The 20477-nt window shown below is 40.5% G+C and overlaps 1 protein-coding gene across 4 annotated transcripts in view; it reads right to left on the reverse strand.

Moving 5' to 3' along the window:
- Window positions 1-2706: 2706 nt before the first annotated feature.
- The window catches only part of LOC308081470 (uncharacterized protein), a 30337-nt gene continuing 12566 nt past the window's right edge, over window positions 2707-20477 (reverse strand). Inside the window, exons 4-13 of one of the 4 annotated variants that reach the window (XM_080457842.1) lie at window positions 18708-18743; window positions 18546-18578; window positions 17299-17460; window positions 15500-15532; window positions 14291-14392; window positions 10883-11092; window positions 9334-9369; window positions 9172-9204; window positions 5709-6638; window positions 2707-4248 (exon numbers count right to left, since the gene is read on the reverse strand). In XM_080457842.1, the coding sequence (XP_080313968.1) occupies window positions 3926-4248; window positions 5709-6638; window positions 9172-9204; window positions 9334-9369; window positions 10883-11092; window positions 14291-14392; window positions 15500-15532; window positions 17299-17460; window positions 18546-18578; window positions 18708-18743 (1898 nt within the window). In that variant the 3' untranslated portion in view covers window positions 2707-3925. The remainder of the gene's footprint in view (window positions 4249-5708; window positions 6639-9171; window positions 9205-9333; window positions 9370-10882; window positions 11093-14290; window positions 14393-15499; window positions 15533-17298; window positions 17461-18545; window positions 18579-18707; window positions 18744-20477) is intronic. The other 3 variants (XM_080457843.1, XM_080457844.1, XM_080457845.1) reach the window with 3 other exon arrangements.

Genomic DNA, 20477 nt, shown 5'->3' on the forward strand with positions numbered 1-20477 from the left:
CCTGCTGGGAGTTGTAGTCCGTCTCGCGCACATAGAACCGTCGTGTTGTTTTAGAACGGCCTGTTGGTTAATTAAAGGCTTGTGTGTGTAGTGTGTGTGGTTATATGAACCAGGACATTGTGTTAAAGTGTTGTCATTGTGTGTGTTGGTGGTTTATAATGAGGCTAAAGATTATGTTGAGAACTACAACACCACCGGGTCCGGTGGAGATGACGTCAGCAGCATGCGTCGCACGGATCACGCATGTGGACAGTGTTGCCACGTCCGCTTATTATAAGCGACTTTGGGCTTGATTTTCTGTGGTTTTCTTGCAGTGGCTTTAGTTAAGTAAGAGTAGCAATGCCACAATGTAGAAGTACTCTGTTAAAGGTAAAAGGCCTGTGTTCAAAATGTTACTTGAGTAAAAGTACAAAAGTATTGGCTTCAAAATGTACTCAAAGTACCAAAAGTAAAGTAAATGTTTGAAAATAGCAGATCTACAAGCTCACAACGCGTCACATCGCGACACGTTGTGAGCTTGTAGATCTGCTATTTTCAAATAGCCTAGGTATGAAATAGGGCTGAAGTGGTTAATGTATATTTTATAAAATACAATTGTTTTATCCATAAAGTAACTAGTATCTAAAATGTTCAAATAATTGTAGTGAGTAAAGGTACAATATTTGCCTCTGAGATGTAGTGGAGTAGAAGTAAAAGGATTGAAAATGGGAAATACTCCAGTAAAATAAAAAATCCTCAAAAGTATACTTAAGTACAGTACTTGAGTAAATGTACTTGGTTACTTACACGACTGGTTTCTTATATTACAAATATTGATGGTGGCAATAGTTTCTAATTATTCAGACTTGTTTCCTAATGTTTTTTTTAACCAGTGGTTCTTAAACATTTCCATGTCATGGACCCCCAGATTAAATGTGTTTAATGTCCGCAGAGACAGACCCCCATCTGACAATATGTTGTGCCAGGGACAAGATTAAAAAATATTACACATTTTTCACTTTAGATGAAGTTGTGAGCTATATAGATAAGATCATGACGTGTGTGTGTGTGTGTGTGTGTGTGTGTGTGTGTGTGTGTGTGTGTGTGTGTGTGTGTGTGTGTGTGTGTGTGTGTGTGTGTGTGTGTGTGTGTGTGTGTGCGCACGTGCGCGTGTGCGTGCGTGTTATGTGTGTGTGGTGTTCATGACCTATAGTCACTTATTTTTTTAAGCTTGTTTTCATAGACGTGGTTGCTGATTTCTCTCTCAAAACCTGGCAACACTGCTGGTAGAAATGGATTGTGGATGAGGGACATTTTCATCTTTTGTTTTTTATTTTGTTTTGACTTCACGTTTTCAATTTCCGTTTAGTTTCACTTCATTTTTAAAGTGGGTTTGATGGTTTAGTTTAGTTTTTTATTTTATTTTGTAAAAAGGGCTTTAGTTTGTAGCTTTTTATGTATTTATTATTTGTAGAGTTTGTGTTTTTCTTTATAATTATGTGGTTTTCAGGGTTTGAGATTCAAATAATGATTTCCTTATAGAAACATAGAAAGAATATCCATATAACTGTAACTGGAAACCAGTGGTGGAAAAAGTACTCACATGTTTTACTTAAGTAAAAGTATCAATACTGCAATATAGAAATAGTCTAGCTGTTAGGGCGTGCTCCCACCGCACTTTTATTTGACCTCTGGGGCAGAATCTGCCAATGCTTTGTCAATGTAAATGCTTGGATTCATGGTCTTGTGGATTTTTTCCAAGAATCCACACATTTACATTGACAAAGCATTGGCAGATTCCGCCCCAGAGGTAAAATAAAAGTGCGGTGGGAGTGCGCCCTAACAAGCAAAAGTCCGGAATTCAAAATATACTGGAGTAAAAGCATAAAAGTATTTGAATCAAAATGTACTAAAAGTACCAAAAGTAAAAGTACTCATTATACAAAATGTCCCATTTCAAGTTTTCAAACATATAAAAATATTTTGAAAAAAGCAGATCTACAAGCTCACAATGCGTCGCATCGCGATGCATTGTGAGCTTGTAGATCTGCTATTTTCAAATGGCCGAAATGTATATATATTTATAGAGCTGAAGTGGTTAATGTATGTTTAGTAATAATAATCTAAATCTACAAAGTAACTAGTAACTAAAGTTTTCAAATAATTGTAGTGGAGTAAAAGTATAATATTTGTCTCTGAGATGTAGTGGAGTAGAAGTAAAAGTACTTAAAATTGGAAATACTCCTGTAAAGTAAAAAATACCTTGAGTAAATGTACTTTGTTACTACACCACTGTTCCTTAGAATGGATTAAACTCCCACACTGAACGATTTCACAGCCAACACTGCCCTCTGCTGGGCTCAAGTAGTAACCTATGCCGCCTGTTATTCAACAAATCTGTTTATACAAATATATCATCTTTATTCCTTTTTACAATCATTTACATCATGTGTTGAGTGCTCCAGTATTTTCTTCCCAGGTATTATTTCCTCAGACTTCTTGCCCTATTTATTTATTTATTTATTAATCCATGTTGTCTTTTCAGAGAAGCATCATTTATTTCCCCTTTTTTTCTAATGCTGAAAAAAAAGACAAATAAAGTAATCTTGACATATATCCACTAATATAGACAGCTCTAATAAACATTCATCACACTGTTACTATTACTTGATATCATATCAACTTTATTCACATCAACCCAACATTACAAGATAAACCATGTAAAGCTTTATAAACCAACAGTAATATTTAAACCATTTAAAGCTTTATAAACCAACAGTAGTATTTAAACCATTTAAAGCTTTATAAACCAACAGTAGTATTTAAACCATTTAAAGCTTTATAAACCAACTAATATTTAAACCATTTAAAGCTTTATAAACCAACAGTAGTAGTTAAACCATTAAAAGCTTTATAAACCAACAGTAGTATTTAAACCATTTAAAGCTTTATAAACCATCAGTAGTATTTAAACCATTAAAAGCTTTATAAACCAACAGTAGTATTTAAACCATTTAAAGCTCTATAAACCAACAGTAGTATTTTAAATAGATTCTTTACCACACAGGCATCCAGTGTAAGGATGTAAGATCTGCAGTGATATGCTTCACTTCCAGGGAAAGAAACACAAAGTAAATCATATAAGATACAAATAAACACATTAAGAGCATCAGATCACTGCATCGTATCATTTACTGTTTAAAAAACTGAAGAATAAAAGATCTACAAAACAAAACAAACTCCCTGAGTTTCATGGTGTCAAACAGAGTGAATCCATGAAGAGAATCATCATGAACAATGATCTGTGTTCCTGATTCTAAGAGTGTAGGGCAGTGGTTCTCAAAGTGGGGTCCAGGGACCCTCGGGGGGTCCCTGAGGGGGTTCCAAATGGACCCTTACAGGAGTAACTCTGAGGACTCCCCTGAGCAAGCAGGCAGGCTCTATTGGCTCAGTTAAAATAAAATAATAATCTGCACTTGTGCAGGAAACCATGGTTCAAATCCTTGATCGGACATTAAGGTTACATTAAAAATATTTTCATGTTACATACAGTATCACTCAAATGCTTTACTTCACTGTGGATTTGTTCCCATTTCTGTGTTCTTGCAGGCTTATAACAGTGTTGTCTATCCCCTCATTTCCATAGTTGCATAAGTGTCAAAGCTCTGGAAACATGTTTGACTGTACTCGTGCAGTTTTTTTTTACATTGACGTCTAATAAAATATTCAATCAATCATTGTTTCCACACGGTTAGCATGTCAGGATAAGCCGTAGGGTTATCATGTCAGGCTAAGCCGTAGGGTTAGCATGTCAGGCTAAGCCGTAGGGTTATCATGTCAGGCTAAGCCGTAGGGTTATCATGTCAGGCTAAGCCGTAGGGTTAGCATGTCAGGCTAAGCCGTAGGGTTAGCATGTCAGGCTAAGCCGTAGGGTTATCATGTCAGGCTAATTGGTAGGTGGCAGCTTCAGCTGCAGCACAGCACTAAGGTTACGATCCAGCTGATCGATCATGTCAATCATGAATGAACTGGCCTTGTTTCCCTTTCTCCGCACCATGTCGATAACGCTCCGTGCTTTGTTTGGTGTGAGCTTTTCCCCCATGGCTGTACCCATTTCTTCATCAGTGATGACGTCATTATCCAGAAGTTCATCCAATAGCTGGTTCAGGATGGGATCTGAGACTCTTTGAATGAACTCCCTCCTCACAGACTTCAGCTTGTCCTCTGCTCCTGTGATCTGGGTCAGATGTGGCGGAGTTGCAGAAGCACCTTGAAGGGGATTTTGTTTTATCATTAGTGGTGTAATTATAAAATAACCAACATAATAGATTAAAGCACAATGATACGTTGGTAGAGGTTTGGGTTGTATAGTCACATTGTCATGATGGAACTAGTCCAACTGGTGAGATATCTCACTCTGTTGCTCTGTTGATTAGAAATTGACCATCAAAAAAGCCTTCTCATTGACTTACATTGTACAGCTGTCAAAGTCACTTTTTTAGCACATAAAGCAAGGCAAAAAAGGCAGATTATGCCAATATATAACATCACAAAACCCTGAACTACTTTATGTTTATTTATTTATAACTTTATTTTTATGTCAACTTCCCGTTGAGTTTATTATTCCATTTGAAGATCCGGATCCAGATCCATGGATAAAGTCCGGGTCTGTCTTCCTAATATAAATAGCTACATCAACATGAAGTTGATATTTTTCTCAAAAACACAAAAACTAAAAACATACTGGGTTTTGTGACGTTATACATTGTCAGAATCTGTTTTATTTGCCATCCTTTAAGTGTTAAAATAGTGACTTTGAGAGCCCTGTGTTATGGTAAAATGTAAGTCAACGAGGACTCAAGGGGACTATTTCTGGATTATCAATTTATAATCAACGGAGCAACAGAGTAAGATATCTTGTCAATTGGACTAGTTCCATCATGACAAGGTAACTACACAACCCAAACCTCTACCAAAGGCTGTAAGGTTCCTGCCTAGTAGTCTTCATCACAGCTCTGATGAAGGAGGCTAATAGGCAGAAACACTTGTTGTGAAGGTGTCACCTTTAAAATAAGTAAGTACACACCAAATGACCTTCATTGTGTGGTAACTCATGTGTTCATATAAACGCTACAGTCTTTGTCTATGGCTATGTTTACACGGCAACGCTCCCTGCAGAAAACGGTAAAGTGAAAAATATTGCCTTGTTGGCAGCGTGACACTGCCAACACCACAGATAGACCATGGGTCTGCGTACAAACACTCCCTTCTACTTCCTTACACACAGCACGACTGTAAACAAACAGTAAAACACACTCCAAAACAGATAAAGACATGGAGTTGTTATGGATACTTCATAAATAGTCCTTGGTTTCCAGAGGATTGAATAGCCTGTTAATGGAAGTGAGTAATAGCGTACGCTAAGTGGGCCGTGTCGTCACACGTTTACCATTTTACCCTGTTTCTATGGAGACGCTACAGGCTGAGCGGTTTGAAGGATTTCCACTCTGGGTGGTGGTTTCACTTTTCAGCGTTTCAAACCCCCCCCCCCCCCCCCCCCTTGTAAACGGAAAGCACATCTGGTCAAATGTTTTGACAATTTCTGCAGGGAGCGTTGTTGTGTAAACGGCACCTTAGTTTACACCAAGTGGAATTCTGAATGCATCATCATAATGAATAGAAGTAGCATCGTGATCACACGTTTGAAAGAGTAACATGGTTTCACTCACGTTTCTCATCTGCCTCCATCTGTCTCTGGCTGAGCTTCTCCAGTTCACTCTTCATTTCTTTCATTTCAACTGCTTGGTCCCTCTGTTCCTGGATCAGTTTCTGTTCCCGGGTCTTACTGTCCTCCATCTCTTTGATGGTGTCTTCTTTTTCTTTCATTTGAACCGAGAGCTTCTCTGCTTGGTCCCTCTGATCCTGGGTCAGTTTTTGTAGCGCTCTCTTGCTGTCCTCCATATCTTTGATGGTGTCTTCTTTTTCTTTCATTTGAACTGAGAGCTTCTCTGCTTGGTCCCTCTGTTCCTGGATCAGCTTCTGTTCCTGGCTCTTACTGTCCTTCATCTCTTGGATGGTGTCTTCTTTTTCTTTCATTTGAACTGAGAGCTTCTCTGCTTGGTCCCGCTGTTCCTGGGTCAGTTTTTGTAGCTCTCTTTTGCTGTCCTCCATATATTTGATGGTGGCTTCTCTTTCTTTCATTTCAACTGAGAGCTTCTCTGCTTGGTCCCTCTGTACCTGGGTCAGTTTGTGTAGCTCTCTCTTGCTGTCCTCCATCTCTTTGATGGTGGCTTCTTTTTCTTTCATTTGAACTGTGAGCTTCTGCACTTGGTTGCTCAGGCTCTGCTGTTCCTGGATCCGTTTCTGTTCCTGGCCCTTATTGTCCTCCATCTCTTTGATGGTGTCTTCTCTTTCTTTCATTTGAATTGTGAGCTTCTCTGCGTGGTCCCTCTGTTCCTGGGTCACTTTTAGTTGCTCTCTCTTGCTGTCCTCCATTGCTGTGATGGTGTTCTGCAGTTCTCTCTCTCTCTCCTTCAGTAGAGCTGTGAGTTTCTCTACTTGGTCGCTCTGGCCCTGCTGGTCCTGGGTCACTTTCTGGTCTTGACCCTTGCTGTCTTTGCTGGTGTTTGTTTGTGTCACACCCAGGAACAGTGATGTCTCTTTTATAGAACATATAAATAGAACAGTATGTAAGTTCAGATGAACCACATTTTAATATCCTCAATTAATCATATTTTTTTCTCATATCTCTTTCAATTCACTGCAATATTGTAGTCTTGAAGGAAATATTTAACTCTCCAGTTTGGAGTTTGTTAAAGTACAAGCTGTGAAAATGGTATAACAATCAAAATGGCTGACTTCCTGTTGGTGTTTAGGTCATGGCTCCAAGAAACTTTTTTGTAAGTCAGGACATGATACAGGTGTGTACCACTTTTTTAAACATGTGGGTGAAACCGTATTGTGGGGCTTCAACTTCGACATTTTGTAGCTATTAAACCATTAGGCCACGCCAATGTTTGACATTATTTTTCACCACCAGGTGGGTAAAGTGAAGCGCTGCTATCCTGGCGCTCTACATGAACGAGTGAAAACGGTTTCAACCAATGGACTCGACTCATCAGCTTGCACACAGAGATAGACACTACTGTATATGTGAGAAATATCTCTGATGACGCAGATGGCCCAACGACGTCATCAAAACCCATCATGGAAGAAGGGGGGAAAGGGAGTAGAAATGAATGGGAGGGGATTTCCAGTTACCACTCAGTGGTCCAGTCCTAGATATATTATAACTCTGTGGTCCAGTCCTAGATATATTATAACTCTGTGGTCCAGTCCTAGATATATTATAACTCTGTGGTCCAGCCCTATAAACACAAATGTCTGAGTCATTGATTGAGGAAGTTGCATGGTTGGCAGGTTGACCTGATGATCTAGCCAATTTCAGAACAATTGTCCCTCCATGGTATGGGACATAGTCTATCCTCGGCTGGACCATGCTGGATGAGAACGTCTACTGAAATGACTGAGAGGAAGTACAGGAAGTACCGCCCTAGGAATGTTGAGGCTTTGTAGATCTGTTTACATGAAAACCATGTTGTGATTGGTCCAAAAAGACAGCTTCCAGGGGAAGTATAACATTTACAATGTAAGTCCTTCCCTACACACTCTTTCTGGGAACGAGGTTCCTGCTGGACTAACAAGGAACTAGCATAAGGGATAAAAACAAACTAAACAAGCTACAATACTATAGCCTGGTAAACCCTCCCTCCGGAAATCTCATTTCCATTTGATTCCAGGAGTGAGTCTGGCATGAAGGCTTGTATGGGCGTTTCTAGCGCATTACCAAAAAAACGAGCCTATCAGCGTCGTCGCTCATCGTTCTGTGATTGACAGCAAAAGTTGGCCAATCAGATGGCGAGTTCGAGTGAGCCCGAATGGACCCGAGTGCAGCCGACCAAACACGAACGGCAGCCATTGTTTCTGTGGGCTGTTTCTACTTTTTATTTTCGGGTTTAAAACGGTCTCAAACTTCTTTTTTGAGGCACGAAATGTACTTATAAGATATCGTTTGGATAGAATTTAGTTGTTTAACTTCATATATGTGGTCAATTAATCATGACAGAGCCTATTTAAAAATAAAAATTCAGAGAACCGGCAGGGGCGGGCAGTGACACGCATGTATCCGAATAAGGCAACCTATTTTGGGCATTGCCATCTCAAAAGTCCCGGTGCGTCACATTAGTCTCTGGAGGTGGTAAAATGCACTTTTGGCTGAAGGGGAACAACGATCATTGGCTGAAGGGGTTGTCAGTCAACGGTATTACTCCCGCCCAACTCCAGCCCACAGCCACTATTGCAGAATGGGCGATCATGCCAGACTCACTCCTGGAATCAAATGCAAATGAGATTTCCGGAGGGAGGGTTTACCAGGCTAACAATACTAGTGGTTAAAACCCTAAATCAGAGGGCTTCAACGTTTTTCAGGCCAGGACCCCCTAACTGAGAGAGATGAAGCAGGGACCCCCACTACTATAACATTGTGTTGCAGATTAAACTTTGTCATAGATTTCATAGATAGCTTGTTTGACAGCACTGTCAGCAGAGTTGTGTAAATAAATGTGTTTTGTTTGTTTACACATTATGTTTTCTATGAATATGTTGGATTCATGTTAATGTGTATTTTCAGACATTTAATCTGTCGCTAAAGTCAGCTCATTTTTCCCTCTACACCAAAACTCTTCACTGGAAATAGCCTATCTACAATCTACAGCCGATCTACAAGCTCAAAACGTGTCATTTTGAGCTTGTAGATCGGCTATTTTCTGTGAATGTTCCCCCACAGAATAGGGATGCTAGGGTTCAAGAGGTTAATGTAAAAAGTTCCTATCACACAAACATTACCCCCCTGTGGTACTCTGAGGACCCCCGAGGACCCCCGTAGTGGTCCTCAGAGTTACCACATGGGGGAACAATGGCAGCTTGTCTGGAAATGTTCTTTATTTCACCACACAGTCCAACAAAAAATACTTTTGTGATAGAATTTTGGGTGAGAAATGGGCAATGCAGCTGCTCAATCTGGATTATTTCACATATAAACGAGCTAGTTAATTAATTAATTAATTAATTAAATAATTCATTAATTCTTAATATGTGGGTGTCTCCATAGAGTCAAATGTAAACAACACTCACCTGGGACACATGAGGCTGTTCCTTTGGATTGTGCTGTAAGAAATAAAACAGCATTCAAAGTCAATTAGAATGCAAACATGTGAGCTAATTTGACCTAGACAACTTGGATTCACTGAGCAATCAATCATCTTTACAATAGAGTCATTTGACTTTAAACAGTACCTGGGACAGGTGAGTTCTCCACTGCTTTGGGTTTTGCTGTAAGAAATAAAACCACATTCAAATGAAATTAAAATGCAAACATGTGTAATATGACCTAGTAAAGTTAGAAACAAACTGTTAGGTTGTTAAATCAATTAACACAGTGTCAAACACACAGTCATAGTCGTAGCTAAATGCATTAATAAAGGATGTATAAACATGTATAAAGTCCCGTTCACATATAGCCAAAGTGCAGGAAGTATAGAGGAATGGCCACTGATCTTGTGTGGCAGAAGTTGTGTCTACCTAGTAATGTTTCAGTAATATACTGGGGGAATAAAATCTTCCCTGTAGTGAAAACGCATAACGTAATGTTACCGGATAGCGTCATGACGTTGAGCATTGATTTCAGCCAGAGAGAGACAGTCAGTCAGTCACTTTGGATAGAGCCAGCATGCTTAGATTAATGTGGTGCTTAATAGCCAGACGAGAGAGAGACAAAAACTGTTCAGAGTCAAAATGCTTCAGAGCAATGTTGACAATGCTCTGAGGAAGGTGAAACTTATATGTGTTGCATGAAGAAAATGGCTTGTCCTAAGATGTAAGTTAAAGCTCTGTTTATAGGGAGCGGGGGTGAGAGAGAAAAGAGAAAGGCAGGCACACTGAATGAAATGAAGGGATTGTGTCACGACCAGTGATGCCCACTGCATGCTTCAGAGCCCACTGCTCTGGTGTTGCCATGTCTGCTTATTTCTAAATTGACTTGAGTAAAAATACAAAAGTATTGGCATAAAAATGTGCTTAAAGTACCAAAAGTAAAAGTACTCCTAATATGCAGAATATCCCATGTCAAGTTTTCAAAATGTATACAAATCTTTTGAAAATAGCAGATCTACAAGCTCACAACGCGTCGCAACCCGATGTGTTGTGAGCTTGTAGATCTGCTATTTTCAAATAGCCGAAATATATATAGAGCTTAAGTGGTTAATGTATGTTTAGTAATACAAATCTAAAAAGTAATTAGTAACTAAAGTTTTCAAATAATTGTAGTGGAGTAAAAGTACAATATTTTCCTCTGAGATGTAGTGGAGTAGAAGTAAAAGTTTAGGAAATTGGAAATACTCCACTAAAGTAAAAATACCTGAAAAGTGTACTTAAGTACAGTACTTAAGTAAATGTACTTAGTTACTTTACACCACTGGTTGATACGTCATGTACCCTGAAGCTGTACTTTCCTTATATTTATGGATACGTACACTACAGTTCAAAGACAAATGTACTTTTGACTCATGTAATCTGCTGTAAAAAGCTCAAAACGTGTCGCAGAACGACACATTTTGACCTTTGAATCCCCCACAGAATATATATTAAAAAATATATGAGCTTGTAGATCTGCTATTATTTTAAAAATCATGGAAAATGTGTGCAAATTGTTGAATATATATTTTTTAAAGCAAAGATTTGTAACTGAAATCTGACCATATCAAACTGGGGGTCCGAGGGTGAATAAGGTTGAGAACCACTGCTCTAGCGTATCATCAGTGCTTACATAATATAAAGTTCCAACTACCTCTCTGTACGAGCATGGTGACCACGCTGCCTCTGGGACACTTGCTGAGCAAGCTCACCACCTGGTCGTGGGACATGCTCTGGACGTTCCTCTTGTTGACCTCCATCAGGATGTCCGACTCCTTCAGACCGCAGCAGAGAGGGTAGTCCACGATCTGCTTGACCCGCTGGCCTCCGCCCGTCAGGCTGTCGGCGATGGTGAAGCCGAACCCTGGAGAATAATAATAATAATGTTAATAATATTTAAGTTTATTTATAACCCATTAAGACCGGGAAAGCCTATATGTTGTTATATACCTTTAAAACCGTGAAAGCATCCATTTAATTTCAAATATTGCTATGAGGAAACATTTCAAACTAGAAAAAGTGCTCCTCGGAGCACAGGTCAGGTAGGTTAGTGTGGGCCAGCAATGTTCAGAATTCACCAATCAGGATGGAATGTGAAAAATCGGACGGATCCGTCTTGATCACTTGACTATAGAGATAATGTGTACCGATTTCTGTGATGTTTGGACAACATTTGTAGGAGTAGGCTAATATAAAAAAAAAGTTTCGCAAAAATCAGCCTCCTGGTGGTGCTATAATAGGGCAATGTTGAAAGGGTGGCATTTGTTCCTCAACGTAGTGCGAATGTGCTGCAAAGTTTCACCACAATCAAACGCTGCGTTCATGATTTGCAGCATTTAGTTCAAAACGGGCCACTCCTGCATACTTTAGCCAATCAAATGGAATATGAAAAATCAAATAGATCCGTCTTGATCATATGACTATAGAGATCATGTGTACCGATTTGTGTGAAATGTGGATGAAATCTAAAGGAGTAATATCCAAAAATATGTTTTACATAAGTCGGCCTCCTGGTCAGGGCTGTATTAGCCATTGGGCCGCCAGGCCGTTGCCCCAGGGCCCTGGGCTCTTAGGGGCCCTGACAAGGGCTCCTGGGGCCCTTCAAGGACCCCCAGGCCGGGGGTCCCTGCTGGGGACCCCTCAAAGTGGGCCCTTTGAAGACCACTGCTACACCGTACAAAGCTTAGCATTGCATGGTGTAGCAGGGGCGGTTGTCTCTCAGGGGCCCTTGTCTCTCAGGGGCCGTTGTCTCTCAGGGGCCGTTGTCTCTCAGGGGCCCTTGTCTCTCAGGGGCCCTTGTCTCTCAGGGGCCGTTGTCTCTCAGGGGCCCTTGTCTCTCAGGGGCCCTTGTCTCTCAGGGGCCGTTGTCTCTCAGGGGCCCTTGGGGGGAACTGGCCCGCAAGGCCTAAAATTAAATGTATAGAGACCGGGCGTAGCGACGTCACTGTGACGTCACAGTGGTAACCCCGCCCACTTTGGCCGCCATTTTCGGTGGGTAGATTGACTCGCTGCCACAACACTGTACTAGTCCTATGCTTGTTGCACTATGGAGATCAGATGTCGAAGACATCAAAGAAACGTTGTATGGCTTGGGTGTCAGCTGACGAAATAACATAACCTTCAACAACATTCCCAAACACATATAAGCTCAAAGAACGAGCATGACAGCACACAATCAAACATATAAACATCTGTTGGAGGCGAGGCGAGCATCAGCGTTGCCATGTCGGCTAATTATAAGCGACTTTGGGCTTCTTTTTCTGTAAACTTGCTTGTAAAATTGGTAGTTGCGGGTTGCGTTTTTTGTGTGGCTTATTTATAAAGTGTACTTGCTTATTTAGGTTTACTTAGGCTTACTTGCTTATATAGGCTTTAAATTTTTTTTTTTTAAATTCAAACCAGTGGTTCTCAAATCTTTTCATGAAAATGTTTTGTGCCAGGGATCATTTGTGTTGTTAGAATGTTTAAAAAAATATTACAAATATTATTTATTTTATTTTTAGAGTTTCTTTTAATTGCCTATATGTACAAGCTCACGTGAGCTTGTAGATCGGCTATTTTCAAGTAGCCGATGTCACTAAGCCACTTCTTTTGGGCTTGTTTTCATAGACCTAGTTGCTTATTTCTCTCGCAAAATATGGCAACACTGATCGCAACAGGTGCGTTGTGCACTTTCTCAATGATCAATGAACAATATAAAATTAATAATACTACTTCGCTATAATAATATTATAAATATATATATATAAATAATCAGTACTCAAGATGACTCTATATTTTATTTTGGTTACACAACTAAGCAACACAACGTTGTTCTTTTCAGGTAAAATGAATGATTGTGACTGACTGGGCTCTGTCATTACATCTGATCTAGGGCACAGATGTATGACTTTTTTCCAGGTAGCGTTCAGCTTCTCTCTGTATGCTATCTCTCTGTCACGCACTGCGCCTGCGCGGCCCATCTTCTGTCCTTTGGGTAAATGCTTTTTTTGCTTTTTTTGCAGCTGTGACCATGGGTTAAATGTCTGATCTCCCGGTGGCCATGAAAATATAACAGCAGCGCCGCTGCACCAGTCCCGGTCCCGGACCCGAGCGCTCGTATATTTTGAAAATAGCAGATCTACAAGCTCACAACGCGTCGCGATGCGATGCTGCCTTGTGAGCTTGTAAATCTGCTATTTTAAATGCAGCCAGATCTTATCTGAATGACTGTTAAAGCAGTTTGTTTAAATTACTTTATAAAATGTTATATTTTCACAGGGATTTTTTATTAGTGTAGATATACATTTAGGAGTGGATGATGTGTCCAGATGCCTGTCAGACAGTCAGACAATGCTGCTCCGCAGGTCTAGGATGGAATAAACGGGCGCAGCCAACGTCAACAACTGGTCTCGACCAGACGTGAGATTTCAGCGTACGGTAGGATGAAGCCCACGTCAGGATATATTGATAAATGCCGAAAGGTGCGGTGATCTCGCCGTACGCCCATTATTTGGGCTGCACCGCGTTGATAAATGAGGCAGACTGTGTACTGATTTGCGTGATGTTTGGATACAATCTGTAATGTTAAAAAATGTGTTTTGCAAAAAGTGGCCTCCTGGTGGTTCTGAATTAGCATCCAGGGAGTGTGTGTGCACAGTTTCGCTGCAATCAAGCCAACGGTGCCAGAGATTAGCTGATTACAGACGGACGGACGGAGGACGGACACACACACGGACGGACGGACAGGGTGCAAAACATAATCCCTCGCCCAGCCTTTCGGTCTTGGTGGAGACAATAACTTGCGTATAACAAAAATAAATCTTCTCTTATGTGGGTCCCTGGCATCTATTCAGGTCACATAAACAATCAATGTGGGAGTCCTTGACATTCAAATATATTTTCTTAACCGTTTGCAAAAAGTACAGAGGTACAATTATACAATAATGCTTAAAAGGATAACACAAAAAGCCCTGAGGGCTTGTTTCCATTGTGGTCCCAAGTATTCAATTAATCAAGGAGAAACCACATATCTAGAAGTTGAATTTTATGACGGGGCGATAATAAGCGTTGTGTGTTTTACCTTCGTCTCCCTTCTCCATGTGGACGGTGATGAGCTCGGGCTGGGTGGCGATGGAGGTTCCTTTCAGCTCCGCTGGGTTTCTGGTGAAGAACGGCTTCCCTCCTGGGAAATAAATCAATGTTGCTGTCAAAATGTGTATTTTTTTCAAATTTAAAATGATCACAAATAGCTGATCTACAAGCCCACAACATGTTGCGATGCAGATGATTTACAGTGTGTTGTTATGTTGCTTTCAGTGGTGGACAGTAACTAAGTACATTTACTTCATTTACATTTATACCGCCCTATGAAGTTGTGTTGATGCTTTGTAGATCTGTTTACATGAAAACCATGTTGTGAATGGTCCAAAAAGACAGCTTCCAGGATAAGTATATAATAATATAAGTCCTGCCCTACACACTCGTTCTGCCTCAGGTCATTACCACACGTTTCTTCTCTGAGAAGAGAAAAGCCTGGGAACGAGGTTCCTGCTGGACTAACAAGGAACTAGCATATGGGATAAAAAAAACTAAACAAGCTACAATACTAGTGGTTAAAACCTTAAATCAGAGCTTTTTCAGGCCAGGACCCTCTAACTGAGAGAGAGATAAAGCAGGGACCCCCACTACTATAACATTGTGTTGCAGATTAAACCTTTTCATAGATTTCATAGATAGCTTGTTTGACAGCACTGTCAGCAGTGTTGTGTAAATACTTGTGTTTTGTTTGTTTACATGTTATGTTTTCTATGAATATGTTGGATTCATGTTAATGTGTGTTTTCACATTTAATCTGCTGCTAAAGTCAGCTCATTTTTCCCTCTACACCAAAACTCTTCAATGGAAGTCTACAATCTACAGCCGATCTACAAGCTCAAAACGTGTTGCAGTGCGACACATTTTGAGCTTGTAGATCGGCTATTTATTGAGCTTGAGCTCAATAAATAGGCTATTTATTGAGCTTGTAGATCGGGTATTTATTGAGTTTATAGATCGGCTATTTATTGAGCTTGAGCTCAATAAATCGGCTATTTATTTTATCGGCTTGTAGATCGGCTATTTTCTGTGAATGTTCCCCCACAGAATAGGGATGCTAGGGTTCAAATGGTTCATGTATAAAGTTCCTATCACACAAAGATTTGGTGCCCCCCCCTGTGGTAACTCTGAGATCCCCCTCATTCATTCTTAATATGTGGGTGTCTACATAGAGTCAATTGTAAACAACACTCACCTGGGACACATGAGGCTGTTCCTTTGGATTGTGCTGTAAGAAATAAAACCACATTCAAATGAAATTAAAATACAACTTGGATTCACTGAACAATCAATCATCTTTACAGTAGAAAACAAACTGTTAAGTTGTTCAGTCAATTAACACAGTGTCAACCACACAATCGTAATCGTAGCTAAATGCATTAATAAAGGATTTCACCTGGTGAAAATGTACTCGTATAACTTGTATAAAGTCCCGTTCACATATAGCCAAAGTGCAGGAAGTATTGTGGACATTTTGAAAATGGCCACTGATCTTGTGTGGCAGAAGTTTTGTCTACCTAGTAATGTCTCAGTAATGTACTGGGGGAATAAAATCTTCTCTGTAGTGAAAACGCATAACGTAATGTTACCGGATAGCGTCATGACGTTGAGCATTGATTTCAGCCAGAGAGAGACAGTCAGTCAGTCACTTTGGATAGAGCCAGCATGCTTAGATTAATGTGGTGCTTAATAGCCAGACGAGAGAGAGACAAAAACTGTTCAGTGATAAAATGCTTCAGAGCAATGTTGACAATGCGCTGAGGAAGGAGAAACTTATATGTGTTGCATGAAGAAGATATGGCTTGTCCTAAGATATAAGTTAAAGCTCTGTTTATAGGGAGCGGGGGTGAGAGAGAAAAGAGAAAGGCAGGCACACTGAATGAAATGAAGGGATTGTCAACCAGTGATGCCCACTGCTCTGGTGTTGCCATGTCTGCTTATTATAAGCAACATTGTTTTTCTGTAAAGTTGATTGTAAATATTGGAAGTTTTTGGTTATGTTTTCTTTGTTGTGAGCTTGTAGATTGTCTATTTTCAAATAGCCAATGCATATAGGTTTATGTACCCCATGTGGCCTATAATAGTCACTTCTTTACTTCTTTGGTCTGGAGGGGAACAGCATCTACCAGACAACTGAGATTAGCAACAAGCGCAATAGTCACTTTGGACGTCTTTTTCTTTCTTAGGTTCGGTATTAAGATCTAACTAACTGCATCTCAGTGATGCTAATCTCTCAAGAACAGATTCTGCTCTGCGTTTGAATCTGTCGGTAGCCGTGTTGACAACCCGTGCACAGTGGCGGATTTAACAATTCGGGGGCTCAAAGCAAAGCTCAAGTTTTGGGGGCCCCCTCCCCACCAACTGTACAATACCTTGTATCACAAATAACATACTGAAAAAGTGTCAAAATTGAGTATGAAATTGACAACGGGGAGTGCAGTGTAAAAGTGCTGTTTACTTCAAGTTGAATCATGCAAACGAAATGTATTATCAGCGATAAACATAGATACAAATTCAATTCTAAATTAAAGCTGCAAGCAGCGATGACCGGGCCGTCGAAGCTCTGTCCACGTTGGGGGGAATTATCTACCAACCAGAACAAGGAGCAGAGCGCCAATAGGAACACAGTTAGAAGATTATGGCAAAAGATAGGAACTATGAAATATCGAGCAATCAGAATAGGGTGCAGGGTTAAGTAACTCCAATGATGGACAATGATAAGAAGAGGGGGCGGAGCAACGTAACACCAATGAATGCAAGGTTCATTCTATCTCATCGAATTCCCCTGCCTGACGAACAAGTGACCCAACTAGTAGGACTATGTATTGCTTGCACGTTGGCTATTTGTGCTACCTTTGTGTGACACTAGTATGGCGAAGTAGGACATTAATTTACGGAAGGGGTGGGGAGAAACATAAGAATTGACATGTAATATATAGAATATATAGAATTGAGATATGAGGTTTCTGCCAAAAGCAATGATTATATTCTGACCTGGAATGGGGATGGACCTCAGACGGTGTTCCTCATGAAGCCCAGTGGACTGACAGCCAGAGCATAGGTCATAGTCAGGACACTCTGTACACTTATACCTGGTCCCGAAAATATCTCCCTTACAGCCGTCACACTTCACTCCAGGGTGCAGCATGCCAGAATCTGGCAAACAAAACAAGAGAAATGCATCAGTATGAATTTAGTATGAAACTAGAAAAAGTGCTCCTCGGAGCAGGTCTCCACCAGGCCAGGTAGCTAAAATTGACCTCATGGTGGCATTATACCTGAATGCTTTTGAATGGAGGTTCTTCCGTGGGCTACTGGGAGTGTGTGTTCAAATTTTCTCACTGATGGGTCCAGCAATGCTTGTGGCATTATGTGCAAACGTGCCCCTCCTGAACTTTTCCATTTGGTTTGACTTTGACATGATTGGCTTTCAGATACATCTTGATAACATGACTTCAGGGATAATGTGTACCAATTTGGGTGAGGCTTGGACAAAATTGGTAGGAGTAGCAACAAAAACGGTGTTATGCAACGAAAACGCAACATGAATATAATCCAAGAAATCCAAGGGTAAAGAATTTTGCATACATGTAGGTGAAACCGTATTGTGGGACTTCAAGCACGACATTTTGTAGGGGGCATTATTGAGCCATTAGGCCACGCTGCCGCACCCATTTTTGAGACCATCAAAATACGTGATTTTTCGCCACATTTGATGGGTGTGCAAAGTTGCACAACTTTTTGAGTACGTTTAGACCCTCAAGAATGCGATTCATTATCGGGGAAATAATAATAATAATCTTTGCAAGTTAAATAGGGCTTCGCACTGTGCAGTGCCCGGCCCTCCTGATTAAATGTGTACAGCAGGATGGGAGTTCAGATGACTGAAATCATAAACCAACGTGATTCAATCAATCCGATTCAGACTACACCTGCGATTGTAAACTAACCTCATTAAACTTGATTGATGTGATGACAGAGGAAAAATAAACCCTATTGGGTTTTATAGTGGCTATTTTCTGTGAATGTCCCCCCACAGAATAGAGATGCTAGAGACTAGAGTTCAAATGGTTAATGTAAAACGTTCCTATCACACACATATTTGGTGCCCCCCCCCGTGGTAACTCTGAGGACCCCCCGTTCACATATAAAACGGCTAGTTCATTAATGAATTCATTCAATAATTCATTCATTCTTAATATGTGGGTGTCTACATAGAGTCAACTGTAAACAACACTCACCTGGGACACATGAGGCTGTTCCTTTGGATTGTGCTGTAAGAAATAAAACCACATTCATATGAAATTAAAATACTAACATGTGAGCTAATATGACCTAGACAACTTGGATTCACTGAGCAATCAATCATCTTTACAGTAGAGTCAACAGACTTTAAACAGTACCTGGGACAGGTGAGTTCTCCACTGCTTTGGGTTTTGCTGTAAGAAATAAAACCAGATTCAAATGAAATTAAAATGCAAACATGTGTAATATGGCCTAGTAAAGTTAGAAACAAACGGTTAAGTTGAGCTGAGCAGCATATTTATCAGAACAGATAACATGGCAGCATGACATACTATTATTAAAAACGCAGTAAGGCAACTGTGAAAGTGCATTTATGGTGGCTTTAAGAGTTCAGCAGTCTAACAGTTTCCGGGTAGAAGCTGTGTTTAATCAATCAGGGCCAGTTTTGGCCCTGATTGACCGCAGCCTCCTGCCCGAGGGGAGAGGATCAAACAGTTTATGGGCCGGGTGAGTGGGGTCCTCCATAATGCAGGCCGCAGTGCTCCTACATCTGCTGATGTAAATGTCCTCAATTGACGGGAGACTACTCTGGGTGATCTTCTGGGCGTTTTTCACCACCCTCTGCAGTGCCTTCTTGTCCGCAGCAGAGCAGTTCCCATACCAGGTGGTGATGGAGAATGTGAGAGTACTCTCCACCACACACCTGTAGAATGCCTCCCCCGTACAGAGGTGTTGAGGCGCTGGTGGTGCTGTAACAGGCAGATTCACGTTTTGGCGTATACAGTTCAAGAGTTATAGGCCAAACGTGAATCTGCTTGTTACAGCGCCACCATGAGGCTGATTTGAAAAATGTAGGGTGGCATTTCTTCCTTGGCCTAGTGGGGATGTGTGTACAAAGTTTCACGGAAATTGGAGGCTACGTTCATGACTATTTACCAAAGGACTGAATGTCCCCGCCCCCCCAGTTAAAAATCACTAAAATCACTATTCAATCAACAATTCGAAAGCAATAAATGATTTTTTTTAACATTCATCTTTTAATTATTATCATTACAAACTAAAATTAAAATAACCCTTGTTGTAAAAAAACAGATTGTCCTTTAAGACCCTGTTTGGCCGGACAGCAGGGTGATGTATGTTATTATTTATGAATATACAGGTATCACTTAATAAGGCTTTACTAAAATAATCTTATTAACATAAATTAACGTGAAGTACATTTTCTTCTTTACAAAAAGCCGTACTGGGTTTTGTGATGTTACATATTGGCAGAATCTGATTTGTTTGCTTCTGTTTATAAGGTAAAAGAGTGACTTTGAGAGCTGTTTCATTGTACAATGTAAGTCATTGAGGAGAGTATTTTTGGATGATCAATTTATAGCCTAATCAATGGAGCAACGGAGTAACAGTAAGATATCTTCAGTTAGACGAGTTCCATCATGACAACAAGGTGCACAACTCAAACCTCTACCAAAGTGTCATTATACTTTAAGGTTTTACACACACACACACACACACACACACACACACACACACACACACACACACACACACACACACACACACACACACACACACACACACACACACACACACACACACACACACACACACACACACACACACACACACACGTGTAAGTACCAACATGGATCGCTTTCAGTGGTGAACAGTAACTAAGTACATTTACTTCATTTACATTTACTTCGGTACCTCGAGACGTCAAACGTTTGCCGTCTTGGGAGTGAGAATGCGTTGTATTCCCATGAACAGGTTTGGGGGCCGACTGTAAGCCTTTTGAAATCTTAAGTGTTCCAAGCAAGTACTCCAGTATTTTAACTCAAGTACAAATTTGACAGAGCAACATTCACTTGCAGTAATATTTGATCACGTACTGGAGTTGAGTACGTGGTTGCTACCAGTGGTGG

Source organism: Gymnoscopelus braueri (genome assembly GCF_963280865.1).
Source record: "Gymnoscopelus braueri genome assembly, contig: SCAFFOLD_215, whole genome shotgun sequence".
Taxonomy (NCBI): domain Eukaryota; kingdom Metazoa; phylum Chordata; class Actinopteri; order Myctophiformes; family Myctophidae; genus Gymnoscopelus; species Gymnoscopelus braueri.